The following is a 16,788-nucleotide window of genomic DNA, read 5'->3' on the forward strand; positions in this document are numbered from 1 at the left end:
CTGCTTTGGATCTGCAATGGCTGTTCCTCAATAACTGACAACGATGCAAAGGGACAGTTAAGAATCCTCACTCTGTACCTGGCATACGCATCTCCCTAGTCTAAAAGCAAACACTGCTCCTAGCATTAAGATGCAATAGTGTATAAAAGCTGAGCACAGAATACAGTAGTTCTCACTTATCCCAGGGGAATGGGTTCTAAGACCCCCAGTGGATGCCTGAAACTGCAGATAGTACTGAATCCCATGTATACTAATCTTTTCCAATACACACCAATGATAAAGTTTAATTTATAAAGAGATTAACAATTAAATAAAATGATCATAATAATAAAATTATGTGAATGTGGTCCCTCTCAAAAATACCTTATTATACTATTCTTGCAAATCTTGGTTGACCACAGGTAGCTGGAACTACAGTAGAGTGAAACCATAGATAAGGGCGATTATTGTATGTGGGTTGCTTTATATTACATTCACACACAGTAGGTTATACCTACGAATTTTTAAAGTTCAAAAAGTTTTCTTATAAACTATATAATCATTTAAAAAAAAAAAAACAACGACTACACATGGCCTGTTTGCTTAATTTCCAAAGAGGAACTGATAAAAAGAGATTGATTAAGCTAAGTTACTTAGGGTGTCTGCAGGTCAGGACTCAGGTGTTTACACTGTGTTTTAATTTCATTCTTTCTTACTAAAAAATGCTAAAAATGTTAATCAGTTAAAGTCACTTTGCTTTTGCTCTTCCAACTCAATTTTATCCCTCCCCTTTCAGGAACTAAAAACTATACCTCAGATCCTTGCAGCTCCCCACCCTTTCTTTCCCTTCCAGCATGTTCCATAGGTTAGGGCCCTGGCTTCTACCCACAGCTGAGGTTAGGCAACCTATACTTCCTCTTCAAGCATTTCTTCACTTTACTATAGTCGGGTTTTTTTCCTCCTCCACTCCAAAGAAATGTTGCTTTTCAAAATCAATCAGTTCCTCATTGCCAAATCCAATGTTTATGACAAATCCCATGTTTAATTCTATCTATGTCTCAACAGAACTCTGAGCTGCAATTAAGTCAAGCCCTCCTCTGAGAAGCACATTCTCCACATGGTCTCCAGGATCTTTTTCTCTAGTTCCTTCCCTTCCCTCAGTGACCACTTTCTCTCTTTGCCTCCTTCTATTTCCAGTCTCCAAAGCTTTTCTTTTCCATGTGTTTACATGCTAGTGACCTCACTAAGACACAGGGGCTTGAAATACGATGTATACAGTGACAATACCCACATTTGGTTTTCTAGCCTGAACTTCCTTTCTAAACAGATGCCAGGTTTGTATGTCCAACTGGCTACTTGACATCTCTCCCTGGCTATCCACAGCTATCAACTGACCTCTACTTCTGTCTTAATTCTTTATGCCAAAGACAGTGAATCTAACTTCCATTCCTTCAGTGCTCAGGCTAAAGGCTGCAGTGTTATCTTTGACTCATTTTGTCTCATACCTGACCATCCAATCCATCAATAAATCTTGTTGGTATTCTTCAGTATGTGGAACTTGACCTGTCCTTACTTCTTCCACCTTTTCTAAGTCTAAGCTACCATCTCTCTCCTGAACTACTGTGGTAATGCTCTGGGTTTTTTTGTTTTGTTTTTTCCTTCAAGTGGCACTGGGAATTGGATCCAGGGGTGTTCTAACATACCTCCAGCCTTTTGAGACGAAATCTTGCTAAATTGCAGAGGGTGGCCTTGAACTGGTTATCCTCCTGCCTCAGCCTCCAGAATCACTGGGATTATAGGCATGTGCCAAGGCTGCTCCTCTAGTTGTTTTCACCCTAATCTCAATCTAGCAGCCATAATAAACCTTTTAAAAGGGACTTCAGATAATATCACTCTGTGGCTGAAAAACTCTCCAAGAGCTTTTCATCTCACTTGGAGAAAAAAACTCCAGTCCCTCCACTGCCAAAGGAGCTTCAGATTTCACCTCTTATCAACAACCCTCCATTCCCCTCCCTCACTCCTTTCCTGCAACAGTGCCTATGTGAGGATGGAGGACAAGAAATATTTTTAGCTGCAACTCCAATTTCCTCTTCACTTGTCCTTTTATTTTATTTGATTCTTGGCTTTAATGTTACTTCAGCAGAGGACACTTTCCTATCCAATATTCTCTTTCCCTTTCCTGCTTTATATCTTCTTGGCATCAGTTGCTGTATGATTACTCTTATTACTTTTTCATTTATCATTATTTTTTATCTTCTCTGTTGATAAGAATGTACAGTAAATGAAAGAAGGGGCTTTGCTTGTTCACTGTGGTATATGGAGCATAGAGTTCAGTGCCCTGCAGTTAAATAGGTGGGGGGCTTAATCAAATCTGTTGAAATAATACATAAGTGAAATAACTGAAAAGGAAAGAGTGGAGGAGTGTAGGCTATTATTTTCCTTTTCTTCCTTTGGTGCACAGCAAACAATCTCTATTAAGAATACATGGCTGGCCAGATGGTGGCAATTTTAAAGCAGAAATAAAAAACATGGGAGGGGAACAATTAACTGAGCACTGTGTTTCTTACTGGGGTAGAGGGAGAGGTTAAGAATCACCTGGAGCATTAAAAAAATACACAGGCCTGTGCTGAATCACTGAAGAATCATACTTAGGAAATGAAAGTGAGGGAAAGCAAGTGTATTTCTGAAAGTTCCCGCAAAGGATTCTGATGTCTGGTCCCTGTTTAACCCACTTAGTTAAAGGAAGAGTCTCAAAAGGCATGTGGTAAAATATGCAGTAAATAAAATAACACACATTTTTTTTTTTTTAAAACCCACATACCTGACTGGGGACTCAAAAATATTGTTGTTTTTTGTTTCTTTTTGTCTTCATGTAAAAGCACTGCCTAAAAAATGAAATAGACTGGTTTACAAAAGAGAAAGGAAGAATGTCTGAAACAGCCTTAAAAATGAAACCATTTCCAAGGAGAGCTGAAGTTAGGCATGTGGGTGGCAGAATTTTGCAAGTTAATTGGAAAGACAGACACACATGCAGGAGTACTTCAATAAGGCCCTGCTGTCTGGTGCCCCGCAAACCTCGCCACACAGTGCACACACACGTGGCGCAGAGGCTGGGAGCAAGGAAGGTTAGTTAGCCAGGAGGAAGGAAGGCCCAGAGCTCAGGAAGTGTTCCATGAATAAAAAGCATGGCTTTGAGCTAGGTTTACCTGAACAAATGTACCAGCTGGTCTCAAAGGGCTAGGTGAAGAAGGGGATCCAAACACACAATCTGACTTAGTTATACCTAAAGGAAGAAAGTGGCATTTTTTTTTTTCCTACTTTAAGTTGAAAGCAGTAGGATTTTTTTCCCAAACTTTCGCAGAGAGACTTTTCGGCTTACAGAAACTCACTCAGTATATTGCATGGACAACATAATAATTCATTTGAAGAAATGAAGAGGGAATAGCATAATTTTTAGATAGGCAGAAGCTGATTATTTTTCATTGCTACAAAAGGAAATCCACCATATCCCTCTCTTCCTATCTCTCCTCTTATCACATGATGACTGCTTAATGTGTAAATATTGCATTCTGAGGAAACCAAGTTTCTAGTTAAGAGCCTGTCCTGAGGTTTGCTAATCCCACTGCCACCACAATGTCCTCTACCTCTATCTGATCTGCTACTGCCCTCTCAGGTTTTGATTTTCTTGTTTTGACAGCTGTGCTAAGTGAACAACTTAAGATCTGCTACTAGAAAGAAGGAATCCATTAAACATTAAAGTTGGGAGAAATTCATCACTTTGTTGTACTGAAGAGGAGCACAATGATAACCTGCCATGGGGATGTTCATAAACACGGAACTTGAATTTTTATAAAGGGTGGTCTACAAAAACTATTTTGGTTAAAACCATATTCAATCTTTTTTAAAAAAAATTCTATTAGTTACTGATGAACCTTTATTCATTTATTTGTTTATGTGCAGTGCTGAGAATCAAACCCAGTACCTCACACATGCTAGACAAGTGATCTACCACTGAGCCACAATCCTAGCCCCTTAATCTTATCTTTACTATTTATAGTTTTCTCACCCATAAAATGGAGATATTAGCACCACAGAAAATAATGGGGCTATTGTGAAAGTAAAATTAGATTATCCATGTAAAGTACTAAAATAGTGCCTGACCTAGAGTAAATGGTCAATGAATGTGCCCTTATTCTAATTTCTTTTAATTATACTTTCCTCTTATAAAGGAAAATCACATTATTCTGGTGTATGTTCTAAGCTGGGTCAAAGTTCTAAGTTCCTCAGAAGTGGGGCAAATCTAATTTTGGTTATGAGAGCCAGCTGAAGCTGTTATCACACCATATATATTTTAGCCCTATTTTGAAAATAAAGAAAATTTTTGAACACTATTTTTCTAATAAAACTACTTAAAAAAATAAGAATGGGTGGCCTAAGAATTGTCTCTCTTAAGTAACAAGATATTGCTATATTGTTGAATATCATATAATAAAATGGAAGAGAGACAAAGATGCTCCAAAAACTACAAACACCACAGTAATTTTAAGGAATCTGTAAAGCATTGTTAGCTATTATATGCTGTCTACTAACATATACAATTGAGAATAGCAACTGTCTACGTTACTATTTCTCAGGGTTTCTTTTCTATCCTTATGAAATTGTACCCACTGGCACAGGTCTGTTCTAAGAAACAAAATGAAGAGTGTACAAATCGCCTTGTAAATTAACTTATTTTGTAAATAAGTTGTAAATAACTTATTTTGCACATATAAGATACACTTATTCTTAATAGTCTGTTAAAAAAGTGTCAACAGTGGACACCTTACCCATTTAATAAAAATGGCCAATTTGTATCCAGCAACTCAAAAGGGCAAAATTTGTGAATGAATTTTGTGTGTGTGTGTTTAAGATACAGTCTTGCTATAATACCCAGCTGGCTTTAAACTCCTTGGCTAAAGTGATCCTCCTGCCTCAGTCTTCTGAGTAGCTTGGACTACAGGTATATGCCACCATTGCACCTGGATTAGATTTCTGTATGATTTTGAACTACTGACTATGTATCTCTTCCGCATCCTAAGAATAATCATACTCATTTGTCAAAATTACCAAAATGATAAGATCTAAAGATAAATTCCTCTATAATTCCCCTTAGCAAATATAGCCATTGCTAACTGTGTAGTATATTCCCTTCTGTTCCCATATGCATGTGCTTGTTTATATATGAACAAAAATACAAGTAGCTCACCTATATCCAGACTCTGGGTTCTCAGACAATTTTGGCCACTGCCTTGCCTAGTAGCTGGGCACTGCTTTGATTTTAAAAGTGCACATACTGAGTAGAGAAACTCAAGCTGTAGTTTGTTTTCTAGTTATTAAGACTACACTTACAGGTATTGGGGATTAGTTCATATTCATTTCACCAATAATCTTAGAAAAGCCTACCAAATGACTTTCATAAGATTCTAAATAAAACAAGGAATCAGAATTTAAGGAAGGGATGACTTCCCTTTTTTGGAAAAAACAAAACAAAACAAAAAAAACACCTTCCTTTTTTAGGTAAATATATAGGAAAGAAATCTAAAAAGGAGGTCCGCCTTGAGATATTAGTGCCAACACCAAGGTTTGACATGTATTCATACCTGGAGAGCCTTTAAACTGTGGACATTCCTTCTTAATGTGCCCTTCTCTTCCACAAATGAAACAACGTTTTTCCCTTAAGTCTTTGTCATCCTGTCTCTTCCATTTTTCCACGGGTGGCCTGAGAATCTTTTCCCTGCCCAGGTCAACAGCTGCCCTCATTGGCTTGGCTTTCTGAGCTGCACCCTGTGTGGGTTTGTCTTCTTTTGTTGATACCTCTCTTTCTGTGTACTTGTTTTGAATTTCTTTGTCCTCTTTGCTTCTTTTTTCCTTGTTCTCAGGGAATCTTTGGTTCAGGGTATCTTCCTGATCTCGCCGTCGCCTCACTCTGTGGAAGATATTATACTGATAGGAAAAATCTAAACAAAAACCTTACAAAATATCCAGATAATTCCAGGTTTAGGACATAATCAGGAATAGAAGATATCAACAGACTTAAGTCCATCTTCTCTGTTAAGAAGCTACAGTTGTACACCAGTATCCATGGAAGTCTGGTCCCAGGGTTCCCCATGGAAACCGAAAGCCACAGATGCTCAAGACCCTTTTATCAAATGGTGCAGTGCTTGTATGTAATTTACACAAATCCTTTTGTTATATCTCCTATTATACTTTATATCATCTCTAGACTACTTATAATAACATAAATACTATGTAAATGGCTGTTATACTATATTTCACAAGAAATATTAAAAAACAAGTCTATAAATATCTAATATAAATGTTTTTTTCCATATACTTTTGACCTGCAGTTTTCAAAGGATGTGAAACCCATGGATACAGAAAGCTGACTGTAGTACCTCAGGGCTTATTGGTGTGTGTGTGTGTGTGTGTGTGTGTGTGTGTTTTTTCCATTTTCAAAAACAAAAAAATATATGGCATATTTCAAAATAACAGAGAGAGGAGATCTTGAATGTCTCACCACACACACACATATATATTTCTTTTCCATTTTCAAGGTTGCTGTAGTGCTGTAAAACCAATTTTTTAAAAAATACTTTTTTGTAGCTAGAGATGGATACAATACCTTTATTTTATTTATTTATCTTTATATGGTGTTGAGGATTGAACCCAGGGCCTCACATGTGCGAGGCAAGTTCTGTACCACTGAGCTGCAACCCCAGCCCCTGTAAAACCAATTTTTGCAGCACTTAGTTCAATGCCTGCTTTGATACTGATGTGGTAACTCAAATTATCCATGGGCTGACTTCTTGAACAGCATATTAACATTCTTTACTAGGTAGTGGAAACTTGGATGTGAAACTTTTTAAGTTCACAAGGGGAAAATGGTTATTTTTTAAATGGTTAAGATTTATCTTTTTAAAATGTCAAAATCATTTCTAGCTTGCCCTTTATGAGCACTGATTTAATAGTAAAAAACACTATAAAAGAGCTCCTCAAATTCTAGATTATGACTTATTTTGAATAGCAAAATAAATTTCTAAATAAGAATATTACTTTCTAGTTAAAAAACACCACCAGTACCACCCTAAACCAATAATATGTCCCAAAGAAGGAACCAAAACTGTCTCCCCTGTCCTCCCACAAATATCATGAGGTGAAAGCATGGTGACCTAGCTCAGTAGCTTATCTACTCACAGCAATTATTAAAGTTAAGCCAAGTACAAATGAAGGATCCGATATTCCTGTAAACTGTGAGTGGATATAAATCCCAATATGTTATACCTCAGCTATTGTACATTAGAAATGTAGGTGAGATCCTGATGGAGCTTACTTAACTGTTCATTGAAATGATTCTGAACTTCTTACTGCTATGAAAGGAATGAATGTCTTAGTCTCCTCCTTTCTTTTTCTATCCCAATTGGAGGCTAATTAATGATTAGGACCATGACCAAAACTAAGAAAGATCAGGCCTGAAAGACTGTCATCTCTACAACTGAGTGTTAGCCTTAGTTTTCTGTACTTACAGTCATGTTTTAATCATTTCATTTTCATTTTTTAAAAAAATCTTAAATTTATTAAAATCTGCTGAGTTTCACATAAGTTTATTTTCTCTGCTACAACAGAATCACATTTAAAAAGTGGCACAAAAGAAAAACGAAAACAAAACCACCCTTTCTGAATATTTGCTTACTTTCTTCTCATGGGACAATCTTTCATGAAGTGTCCAATTTTCCCACAAATTCTGCAACATCTATCATTTGGGGCCAGCTCTCCTTCAGTTAGTACATCTGGATCAAAAAAGTATTCCTAGAAGAACATAAATTTATCTAAGTAATGAATTATTAATGTGAAATAAAACACAAAATGATGAATGTGCCTATACAGCCATATGCTTAGGGTTCATTTAAAATGTCTCTATTGGAGAAGGGGGAGAGGGAATAAGGGTACAAAGTTTTAGGCAGACAGGAGAAATAAGTTTTGAGACATGTTGCAAAGCAGGTGATTACAAATAATAATAATGTATGGCTGGGGCTCAGCCATAGAGTGCTTGCCTAACACGTGTGGAGCACTGGGTTATATCCTCAGCACCATATACGAATAAAAGTATTGTGTCCAACTGAGCTAAAATAAGACAAAAAACAAAATGTATGGCATATTTCAAAATAATTGAGAGAGTAGATCTTAAATGTCTCACCACACACACACACACAAAACAGGTAAAGGGATAGACACATTAATTTTGATTTAGCCATTCCATATTGCATATATATATAGATACCACATTTTACCCCATAAATATATATAATTATGATTTTGTCAGTCAAGATATTAATATATTATCATTATTTTTTCATTAGAAAAAGTCTTAATTAAGGAAATGCAGGGGAAAAAAACCTTTATTCCCAACCATCATTTTTCTCTAATTTTTTAAATGTAATTTTGCATTTAAAAAAATATTTATTTTTTAGTTATTGGTGGACACAATATCTTTAATTTTTTTATGTGGTGCGGAGGATCAAACCAGGTGCCTCACGCATGCTAGGCAAGCATTCTATCTCTGAGCCACAACCCCCAGCCCCCTTTGCTTTATTTTTGATGATAAGGGTGGTTCCTCAGAAACCTGGGTGTCAGGCTATATGAGAACAGGTAGTTATACAGGGAAGGGAGGGTCATTCTTTTAGCCCTGTCAAGGGGATTTATTAGTCATTGCAAGCAGGCTAGAAAATCTAGATTCCCACAAAGGTTAGATGTTCTTAGATGTGAGTACACTGCTTGGATGAGGCTGGCATAGAAAAGGACTAGAAGATGGCAAAGGGGGGAAAATAGAATTTAACAAACTTAAATCCTTTTTCTCTGTTGAGAAGCCACTTCAGGGGTTTAGAGTGGGTTTTACATTCTCATTTTAAAAGCTGCTCTATCTAAGTGCTGGTTTGTGTTATCAAGGAAAAGAAGCATCAGTAAAATTATTAATTTCCCCACTCAAACCGTATTTCTTTCTACTTCTTTCTGTATTTCTCATGACTGGCCTCTAAGCTGGGACTTTAAAAATAAAGTTCCTTAGGAATTTGTTGGTATTACAACCATTTGTCTTGGCCGGATTCACCAGACTTTTGAGTATGTATTACTGGAGTAATGTGTACAAGCTAGAGGCTTAAAATGTTCAAATTAGGTGCTTTAAAATTTTTTTTTTTTAATCTGGCATTTCCAACAGACACTTACCATTTTTGAGGGATAATCCTTTGGTAATCCTTTGACTGGAATTCCAAATACTCTTCTACCATTGATAAAAGCTTTCATTATAAAATTTGTCACTAAGAAGAAAAGAGTAAGAACTCAATTAAATGGCTTACAGGGAAAAGAGATTTCATTAAAATTGACAAATAAAGTAACGTACTTTTCCTTGATAATCCGGCTCCAAGATTATGATTTAGATCAAAGGGATCTAAGGAAAGAAAATTAAAGATAGCAAATAAGATAATCAAATAAGAAAGGCCACAAATAAGAAATGCCACATTTGTTCAAGAAGTGACATTCATATAACAAGGAAATTCAACTTTTTACTTATTAGTAGTAAATGCATTAAAAGATTGCCTCTTAAATGAGCTTAAAATCCATAATATACCTAAGTAATAGATATTCCTCAATATAAGGCAAGTTTGCCCCTACAAGTGTTCATCAGAAAAGAGTGTGTTGCCAGGTACAGTGGTGCACAACAGTAATCCCAGCATCTTGAGAGGATGAGGCAGGAGGATTGAGAGTTCAAAGCAACTTGGCAAGCCTCAGCAACTTGGCAAGGCCCTAAACAACTCAGCAAGACCCTGTCTCAAAAAAGTAAAAGGGGCTGGGGATGTGGCTCAGTGGTAAAGTGTCCCTAGGTTTAATCCCTGGTTTAAGGAAAAGAAAAGATAGTGTTGCAGTATTGTTTTATATTTAAATCTTTTTTAGAATGTCTGATGACCGGTTGCTTACTACTAGAAAAACAGTGTTCGCAGAAGACACATTTACCTGATATTACCTAATGAAGCCAGTTTTGAATGCATATAGCAGTCACAAATATATTTAACATATTTTAGCACTGAATGCTTATGTTAACTAACCAGTCTCTTAAAGATCCCTTTAAAAAATAACTTGCCAAGTAGATCATAAATACTTGTAAGATACAATTAAAATACACAAAGACATATACACCTGCCCAGAGGCATATGAGCGGCTACTTGGATCTTAGGAAACAATTTCCAATAAAAACAATTTCCAGTAAAAGCTGCATGTAAAAACTCCCATATCATTAAAAAAAAAAAAAACTAGTGTTAATAGTTTATTTGCTCATATGGCATGGAAAGACCAAAAAAGTAACATGAATTATTATTATTATTATTTACGGATTACTTTTACAAAACATTTCTAATATTACTAAGAAGCAGACCCATTTATAGACAAACAGAAAAGGACATGCTAACATTACTGTCTATTTGAACATTAATAGGCAATTGAGCTTTGGGAAGTACCTGTAATGGTCTAGCTATTTGTCTTACATGTCATGGTCAATTTGCTATTTTCATCAAAATGAATGTTGACTCAACCAAAAGACAAAATTCTTGGCATGTTCTTTTTAAAGTACACGCGGGAATGCTCCAGTAAGTGGCAGTTTAATCTGTATGCTGAAGAGTGAAATGTGGTGACTGATCTATAAAATGTCTTTGTAGTTAAATATATGTATATTAAAAAAATACTACATGTAAAATAATATTTAGATCGTATAGCACAGGATGATGCATTTTTAAGCAATACAGTCCATATCTTCTTAAATGTCTGCGCCTCAAACATCTTAGATAGCTATGTATATGATGTGTTCTGAAATATTGTTAGATGATGCATAAAGTGGCAGCAGTGATGAAAAGGATGCAGATGTTAAAGATGTGTATGAGGTTTGAATGCACTGTTCATGAAATGAAAGTACATATATTATTTCTAAATACAACCACTACTTAATAGATGATCTAAACTGCCATATGCATGCAATCTTTCATAATTTAGACATTATGCATAAATATTTAACATGCCTGAAACAATATTCAAACAAAGAAAGAAAAATGAAAGGACCCTTTTTGAGGGAAACTGTCATTGAGAAAATGTAGGATCACATGTACACTGTATGGACAAAAGGAGTAAAGAGGCACCCTTCTGCTAGCCCATTATGCTTCTAATGGAAATATCTTAGATGTATCATATTGGAATTTAGACTAACAGTTTCCTCTTTACTCAACTTAACCCTATAACAATAACTGCTGTGAGAATATTACCCTCATTGTCAGTCTGGTCATGCTGGTGATATTTATAGTATGTGTGGTATTTTTGTTTGTTTGCTTGGTATAGTAGAAATAGATTATTACAATATTAGCTATTATACAGTTAAAAACATTAGTACTGCTACAATTGAAATTTCTTAATTCTAGAATAAGTGGGTTACATAATAATGGTTATATAATCATGAATATTCTCTCATATACAGGTTAGCCTATTATTTATAACTCATCTGAAAGTAATGTAAAAATTAAAAGCATGATAATAAGGCTTCAAAAATTAAAATAAATGTCAATATTTATGTAATTAATTTTCAAGATCTTTATTGCTATTGATAAAAAGAACTTGATGGCACCCTCACACCCTCAATTAGTAAGGTTTTAAAAGTCCCGCTATTTTATATTCCCTTATGTTTACTACTATCTTATTCTCCAATATATGGTCAACAATGATAAAAAATTTTTCATGGTAAACAAAGTCTTCTACACTTGTGAGAGGTCCATATGAGGTCATGAGAGCAGGAGGACTATACTGCACATCCAGGCAGCAGCTCATAAAGGCCCCAGAACTGTTAGGAGGAAGAACAAAAGTGTTCATAGTTCAAACTCTGTTCTATTCAGTTTGAAGTTTAATTCTACTTGTACCTTCAATAACAATGTATTTTGAAGTCCACTGTTTCTTAAATGTTGTAAGCAGACTTCTTCTCCTGATGCTAATAACATGTTCTTTAAAATCAAATTCCTCTGTGTAGAAACGAAGAAGTCCCAACCACAGTTGCCCAACAGATTCTGTATTTTTTCCATATTCTGGCCAATAGATAGGCTAGAAAAAGAAGGGAACACAGGATATCATGCTCTAGAACAAAGTGTTAATATCTATATTCATTTGCATCTTAGGGAGTAAATTTGGACTTGTTTCTAATTACCTAAGAGTTTAAATACATCAAAATGTAAATATATAACTTAAATGAATTTATTATAATTTCTGCTCTGTGACTTGAAGATAGAAAGAGCTCAGAGTTTTCAGTGACATATCTCGGAACATGTCAGCAGGAAAATTCAGAAACAAATTCTAAGATCCTTGGTGATACCTGAATTATTAGGTGTCTCTATATCTCAATAAAATCTTACCAAATTATTGGTACAGAATCACAGAGGAAATATATGTTCCCATGTAATAAAGTTACCTAACCATTTGAAATTATCAGGCATTACAGAAATACCAGAATAGTGCCTAGAAACTCACCTGGCTTAATAAATATTTTCTCTTCAAAGAACACATCTGTAATGTTATTTTTCATTATTATCATATAAATAAATGTTACAAGCAATAATATTGTTGTTGACCACCTACATTATAGCACAATATAGCTAACTTTTAGTAAGGATGTAGGAAAATCTTTACTCTTAAAATACGTACCAGTTCATCTATTTGATCAAAAAAATAAATATTCCAGCCATCAACAAATATTTCAGGTTTCTTTTCACCTTTGTATATCTGAAATTAATTTTTAAACTATTAGTATGGATTATAAACTTAGTGCATTGATACAAAAACTTCTAGGAAAATAGTTTAAAATTTAACTACAGAGCCACAGACTTTTAGAGAAGGAAGAGGGCTGAGAGATCACCCAGCTTTATAGAAGAGAAATACAAGTTCTTTAACGAATACCTCTTGAAGAACAGGAATGACTGGCGGATTCCTCTGCTGGAGGAAATATAGCACCATAAGAGTGTATGCATATGATGATAAGCTGCCTCTAGATGCATCACCAATATCACACATCTAAAGTGGAGGAAAATGCAAGACAAAGGAAGATCACTATGTTTTCTACTAAATTTGCAGCCATCCTATAATCACTAAAAATAAGATATTCATTTGGGGAACTAATATAAAAATCACGTTTTTCCCCACCTTTTTTTTTAATTGGCGCATCACAGTTGTATATAATGATGGGAAAAATATATATATATAAAACAATTATATTCTCTATATAAAACTAATATAAAAATCACATTTTTCCCCACCTTTTTTTTAAATTGGCACATCACAGTTGTATATAATGAGGGGAATATATATATATATATATATATATATTTATAACAATATACATGTTCACCTATAACATAATTTGCCCAATATCACTCCCCAGCACTTTCCCCTCCCTCGCTCTCACCCCTCGGTCCTTTTCCTCTATGGATTTCCCTTTGATTTTTTTTTTTTTTTAAATATTTATTTATTTTTTTTTAGTTATTGGCAGACACAACATCTTTGTTTGTATGTGGTGCTGAGGATCGAACCCGGGCCGCACGCATGCCAGGCGAGCGCGCTACCACTTGAGCCACATCCCCAGCCCTCCCTTTGATTTTTGTGAGATCCCACCCTCTACCTTTTCTAAAAATCACACTGTCAAAATCTAAAATATCCCAATGAAATGAACCAACCCAATTCAAACCAAACTGAACCCAATGAAGCAGTGAACTATTAACCAGAAGCAAGATCAGATTATTATGTAAAATTTAAGACAACAAAAATTTAGTTGCCTGTATAGGGCTTCCCAAAGTTACAGGAAGCATCTGACATGGTTATTTTTCATTAAAAAATACAGATTTTGTTTTCAACAAGATTTGAAGATGCAATGCAATTTCCTGACAAATCACAACAAGAAGCTTACTCACCTTTGTAAATACTTTCATGGTATAGCACAGATATTTCACTCTGGGATCAATGGTTGAGTAAGCAGATAAAAGCCTTGTGTTATGAAGGGCCTGTTAAAAGGGAAATTACACTATAAGGCTATCAATTAGATGAAAAAATATTTTAAGCTGAAATATTCTGGAAATGGTCACTTGCAATTAATTTTAGGAAGAACATATTTAGATTGAGATTACCTTTTCTTTTCAAAGACACACTTTGTTAATTTACTAGATAAAAACAAAGAATTGTAGTAACATGTTCTCATGACTTCCATTATGTTAATATGTCCTTACTTTGAAGTTCTAGAAAATAAGGAGCTATTAAAATAAACAATTAGTTTCCTTTAAGTAAATATAAAGTTTCTCTTTGCTCCATGGCATTATTTCAATTAAATTATCTCAGGGACCAGAAAAATTTTGTAAAATCCTGAAGCAAGACTGACACCATGGTTACATAGTTCTCTCCAAAAACACCACCACCACAAAATTACCACAAAATTCAAGCCAAACAAAAAAGCTTGCCACTCTGATCTCATTTTAAGTGAAGAGAATAGTAATATGTGTGTGTGTGTGTGTGTATATATATGTGTGTATATATATGTGTGTGTGTGTGTATATATATATATATATATACATATATATATATATATATATACATATATATACATATATAATTTTTTTATTTTTATTTTGTCCCCCAACTGTTGAATAGCATACTTTGTTTTTAAAAATTTTTGTGGCACTGGGGATGGAAGCCAGGGTCTCATGCATACTGGCAAGTGCTCTATCATTGACCTACTTCTCTAGCTCAAGTAAATATTCATATTAACTAAATTCTCTATCCCTATCCTCAGAACATCATCAAGCACACAGCAAGTACTCATAAAAATCTCTCCAAAGAATAAGTAACATGAAATAAATGGCTCATTTAACTTGAGGTTTTTAAAAGGGGGCAGTTATTCTCTTTAATCTTTTTAAAGAAAAAGCCCTGAAAAAATCTTACCAATGTGTTATACAAACTGATATCTACTTCCAGACCACTTCTTGAATGGAAGAACTTCACAATTGGCACCTTTGCTGTTGTAATAGGTAAGATGTTTCTCAGACCTAGATTGGGAAATAACATAGTATGATTAAATACAGTAGCTGGGAATAAAAAATGGTTTGTAAGCTAATATTTCAACATAAACATAAATGATGTAACATAACTTAGGCTTGTTTCACTGTATTGAACTAGAACTTAATGGACCTTTTGTGTGTGTGTGTGCGCGCGTGTATGCATGCATGTATGTGAGATTATTAGTTTGATAAACACCAAAACAGAGGAAACAACTACAGTATCTGCAGTACGTGTTTTGTCTATTCTCTTCATGACTGTATCTAATTTGGAAGAAACCCTATGGGCAATCACCTGAATCCTTTGAAACAAGCTACTCGTCATGGAGCTAGAAGTTATGAAGGTAATAGGAAGCAATCAATTTCAGTAAGAGAAGGAAATTACCTGATCTAGCCTTTGAAGGAAAAGAATGTGCAAACGATAGTGTGTAGGTTGAGGGGATTTACCAGGCAAGAAAAACTATACTCAGAAAGGGTAGACGTCTGAAACAGAATGGCTCGAGAGATCTTACAAGGAATTATGCAGGCAGTAGAATGAATTGAGGTAAAGGAACATGAATAAAGAGAGATGAGGAAGAAATTGGGAAGAACCCAGAGCCCTATATACCATGCTAAGAATGATATTTAGAGATGAAGAGAAGTCAACAAACTGGTGTGAGGAAAAATCACTGACAATCTTAAACAATGCCTCAGCAATGGATGCACTGGAGACAATGGAATGCAAGACAGCCACTTAAAAACATCTGGGCCTGAACTATCAAGGTACAATGGAAATACAGAGAGAAAACAAGTCATGCTTGAGTCTCTATGACAGGATGGGGAGGAGAAATGTTAAGGAGGAGAAGGGCTGTTAACAGTAAGAATTACTATTTTCTGAGTACAAAATGTGTTACCAGGGGCATGCAAAGAGTCTTTCATAAACTTTACTTAGATTGAGCACCATCATCTTACGGATGAGGAAACAGAGACCCACAGAAATCCACTTAGGAACATACAATTGGTAAATGGTGAACCTAGGATTCAAACGAGGCACAAATGATTCCAAACCTCTCCTGAATAGACTACGTCAGACTAATAATCACTTCACCCATTTTGGTGATTCTAAAGATACCAATGTTGAAAATCTAGAAAGAGGATTCAGAAGGAAGGGCAGGTAGCAGTGGTGGAACCAATAGAAGGAAGGAAGTAAACAGAAAAATGAGTCTATTCTGATATGTAGGAGTATGAATTTCCTGAGAGTGCTAAGTGGTGATGTTTAAAGGGCAGATATACAGTTATCACATTACAGAACTTAGGTAAAGGGGCTGGGGTTTTGTGATGCTGGGGATTGCGGCTTAGCGGCAGAGCACTTGCCTAGCACATGTGACGCCCTGGGTTTGATTCTCAGCACCACATAAAATAAATAAATAAAAATAAAGCAATTGTGTCCAACTACAACTAAAAAAAAAAAAATATTAAAAAAAAAAAGAACTCAGGTAAAAAGCATGTAAATGGTAAAAGTAATTTCAGGATGAAAAGTCTGTGTAAGGGGCTGAGGTTGTAGTTCAGTGGTAGAGCTTGCCTAGCATGTGTGAGGCCCTGGGTTCGATCCCCAGCACCACATAAAATTAAATAAACAAAATAAAGGTATTGTGTCCATCTACAACTAAAAATATTA

General features: G+C 35.2%; 1 protein-coding gene across 13 annotated transcripts in view; it reads right to left on the bottom strand.

The window, feature by feature from the left end:
- Positions 1-16,788, bottom strand: part of Tut7 (terminal uridylyl transferase 7) — a 59,155-nt gene that overhangs the window by 7,900 nt on the left and 34,467 nt on the right. For 7 of the 13 annotated variants that reach the window (XM_048800466.1, XM_015506061.2, XM_048800462.1 and 4 more), the window contains 11 exons: positions 15,019-15,122; positions 13,998-14,087; positions 12,991-13,104; positions 12,739-12,816; positions 11,964-12,141; positions 9,413-9,460; positions 9,238-9,329; positions 7,709-7,824; positions 5,619-5,944; positions 3,186-3,262; positions 2,801-2,864 (listed from right to left, as the gene is read on the bottom strand). In XM_048800466.1, coding sequence (XP_048656423.1) covers positions 2,801-2,864; positions 3,186-3,262; positions 5,619-5,944; positions 7,709-7,824; positions 9,238-9,329; positions 9,413-9,460; positions 11,964-12,141; positions 12,739-12,816; positions 12,991-13,104; positions 13,998-14,087; positions 15,019-15,122 — 1,287 coding nt within the window. Of the gene's footprint in view, positions 1-2,800; positions 2,865-3,185; positions 3,263-5,618; positions 5,945-7,708; positions 7,825-9,237; positions 9,330-9,412; positions 9,461-11,963; positions 12,142-12,738; positions 12,817-12,990; positions 13,105-13,997; positions 14,088-15,018; positions 15,123-16,788 lie in introns of those variants that run through there. The other 6 variants (XM_048800467.1, XM_048800469.1, XM_048800470.1 and 3 more) reach the window with 4 other exon arrangements.

This window comes from Marmota marmota, unplaced genomic scaffold, assembly GCF_001458135.2.
Source record: "Marmota marmota marmota unplaced genomic scaffold, marMar, whole genome shotgun sequence".
NCBI lineage: Eukaryota > Metazoa > Chordata > Mammalia > Rodentia > Sciuridae > Marmota > Marmota marmota.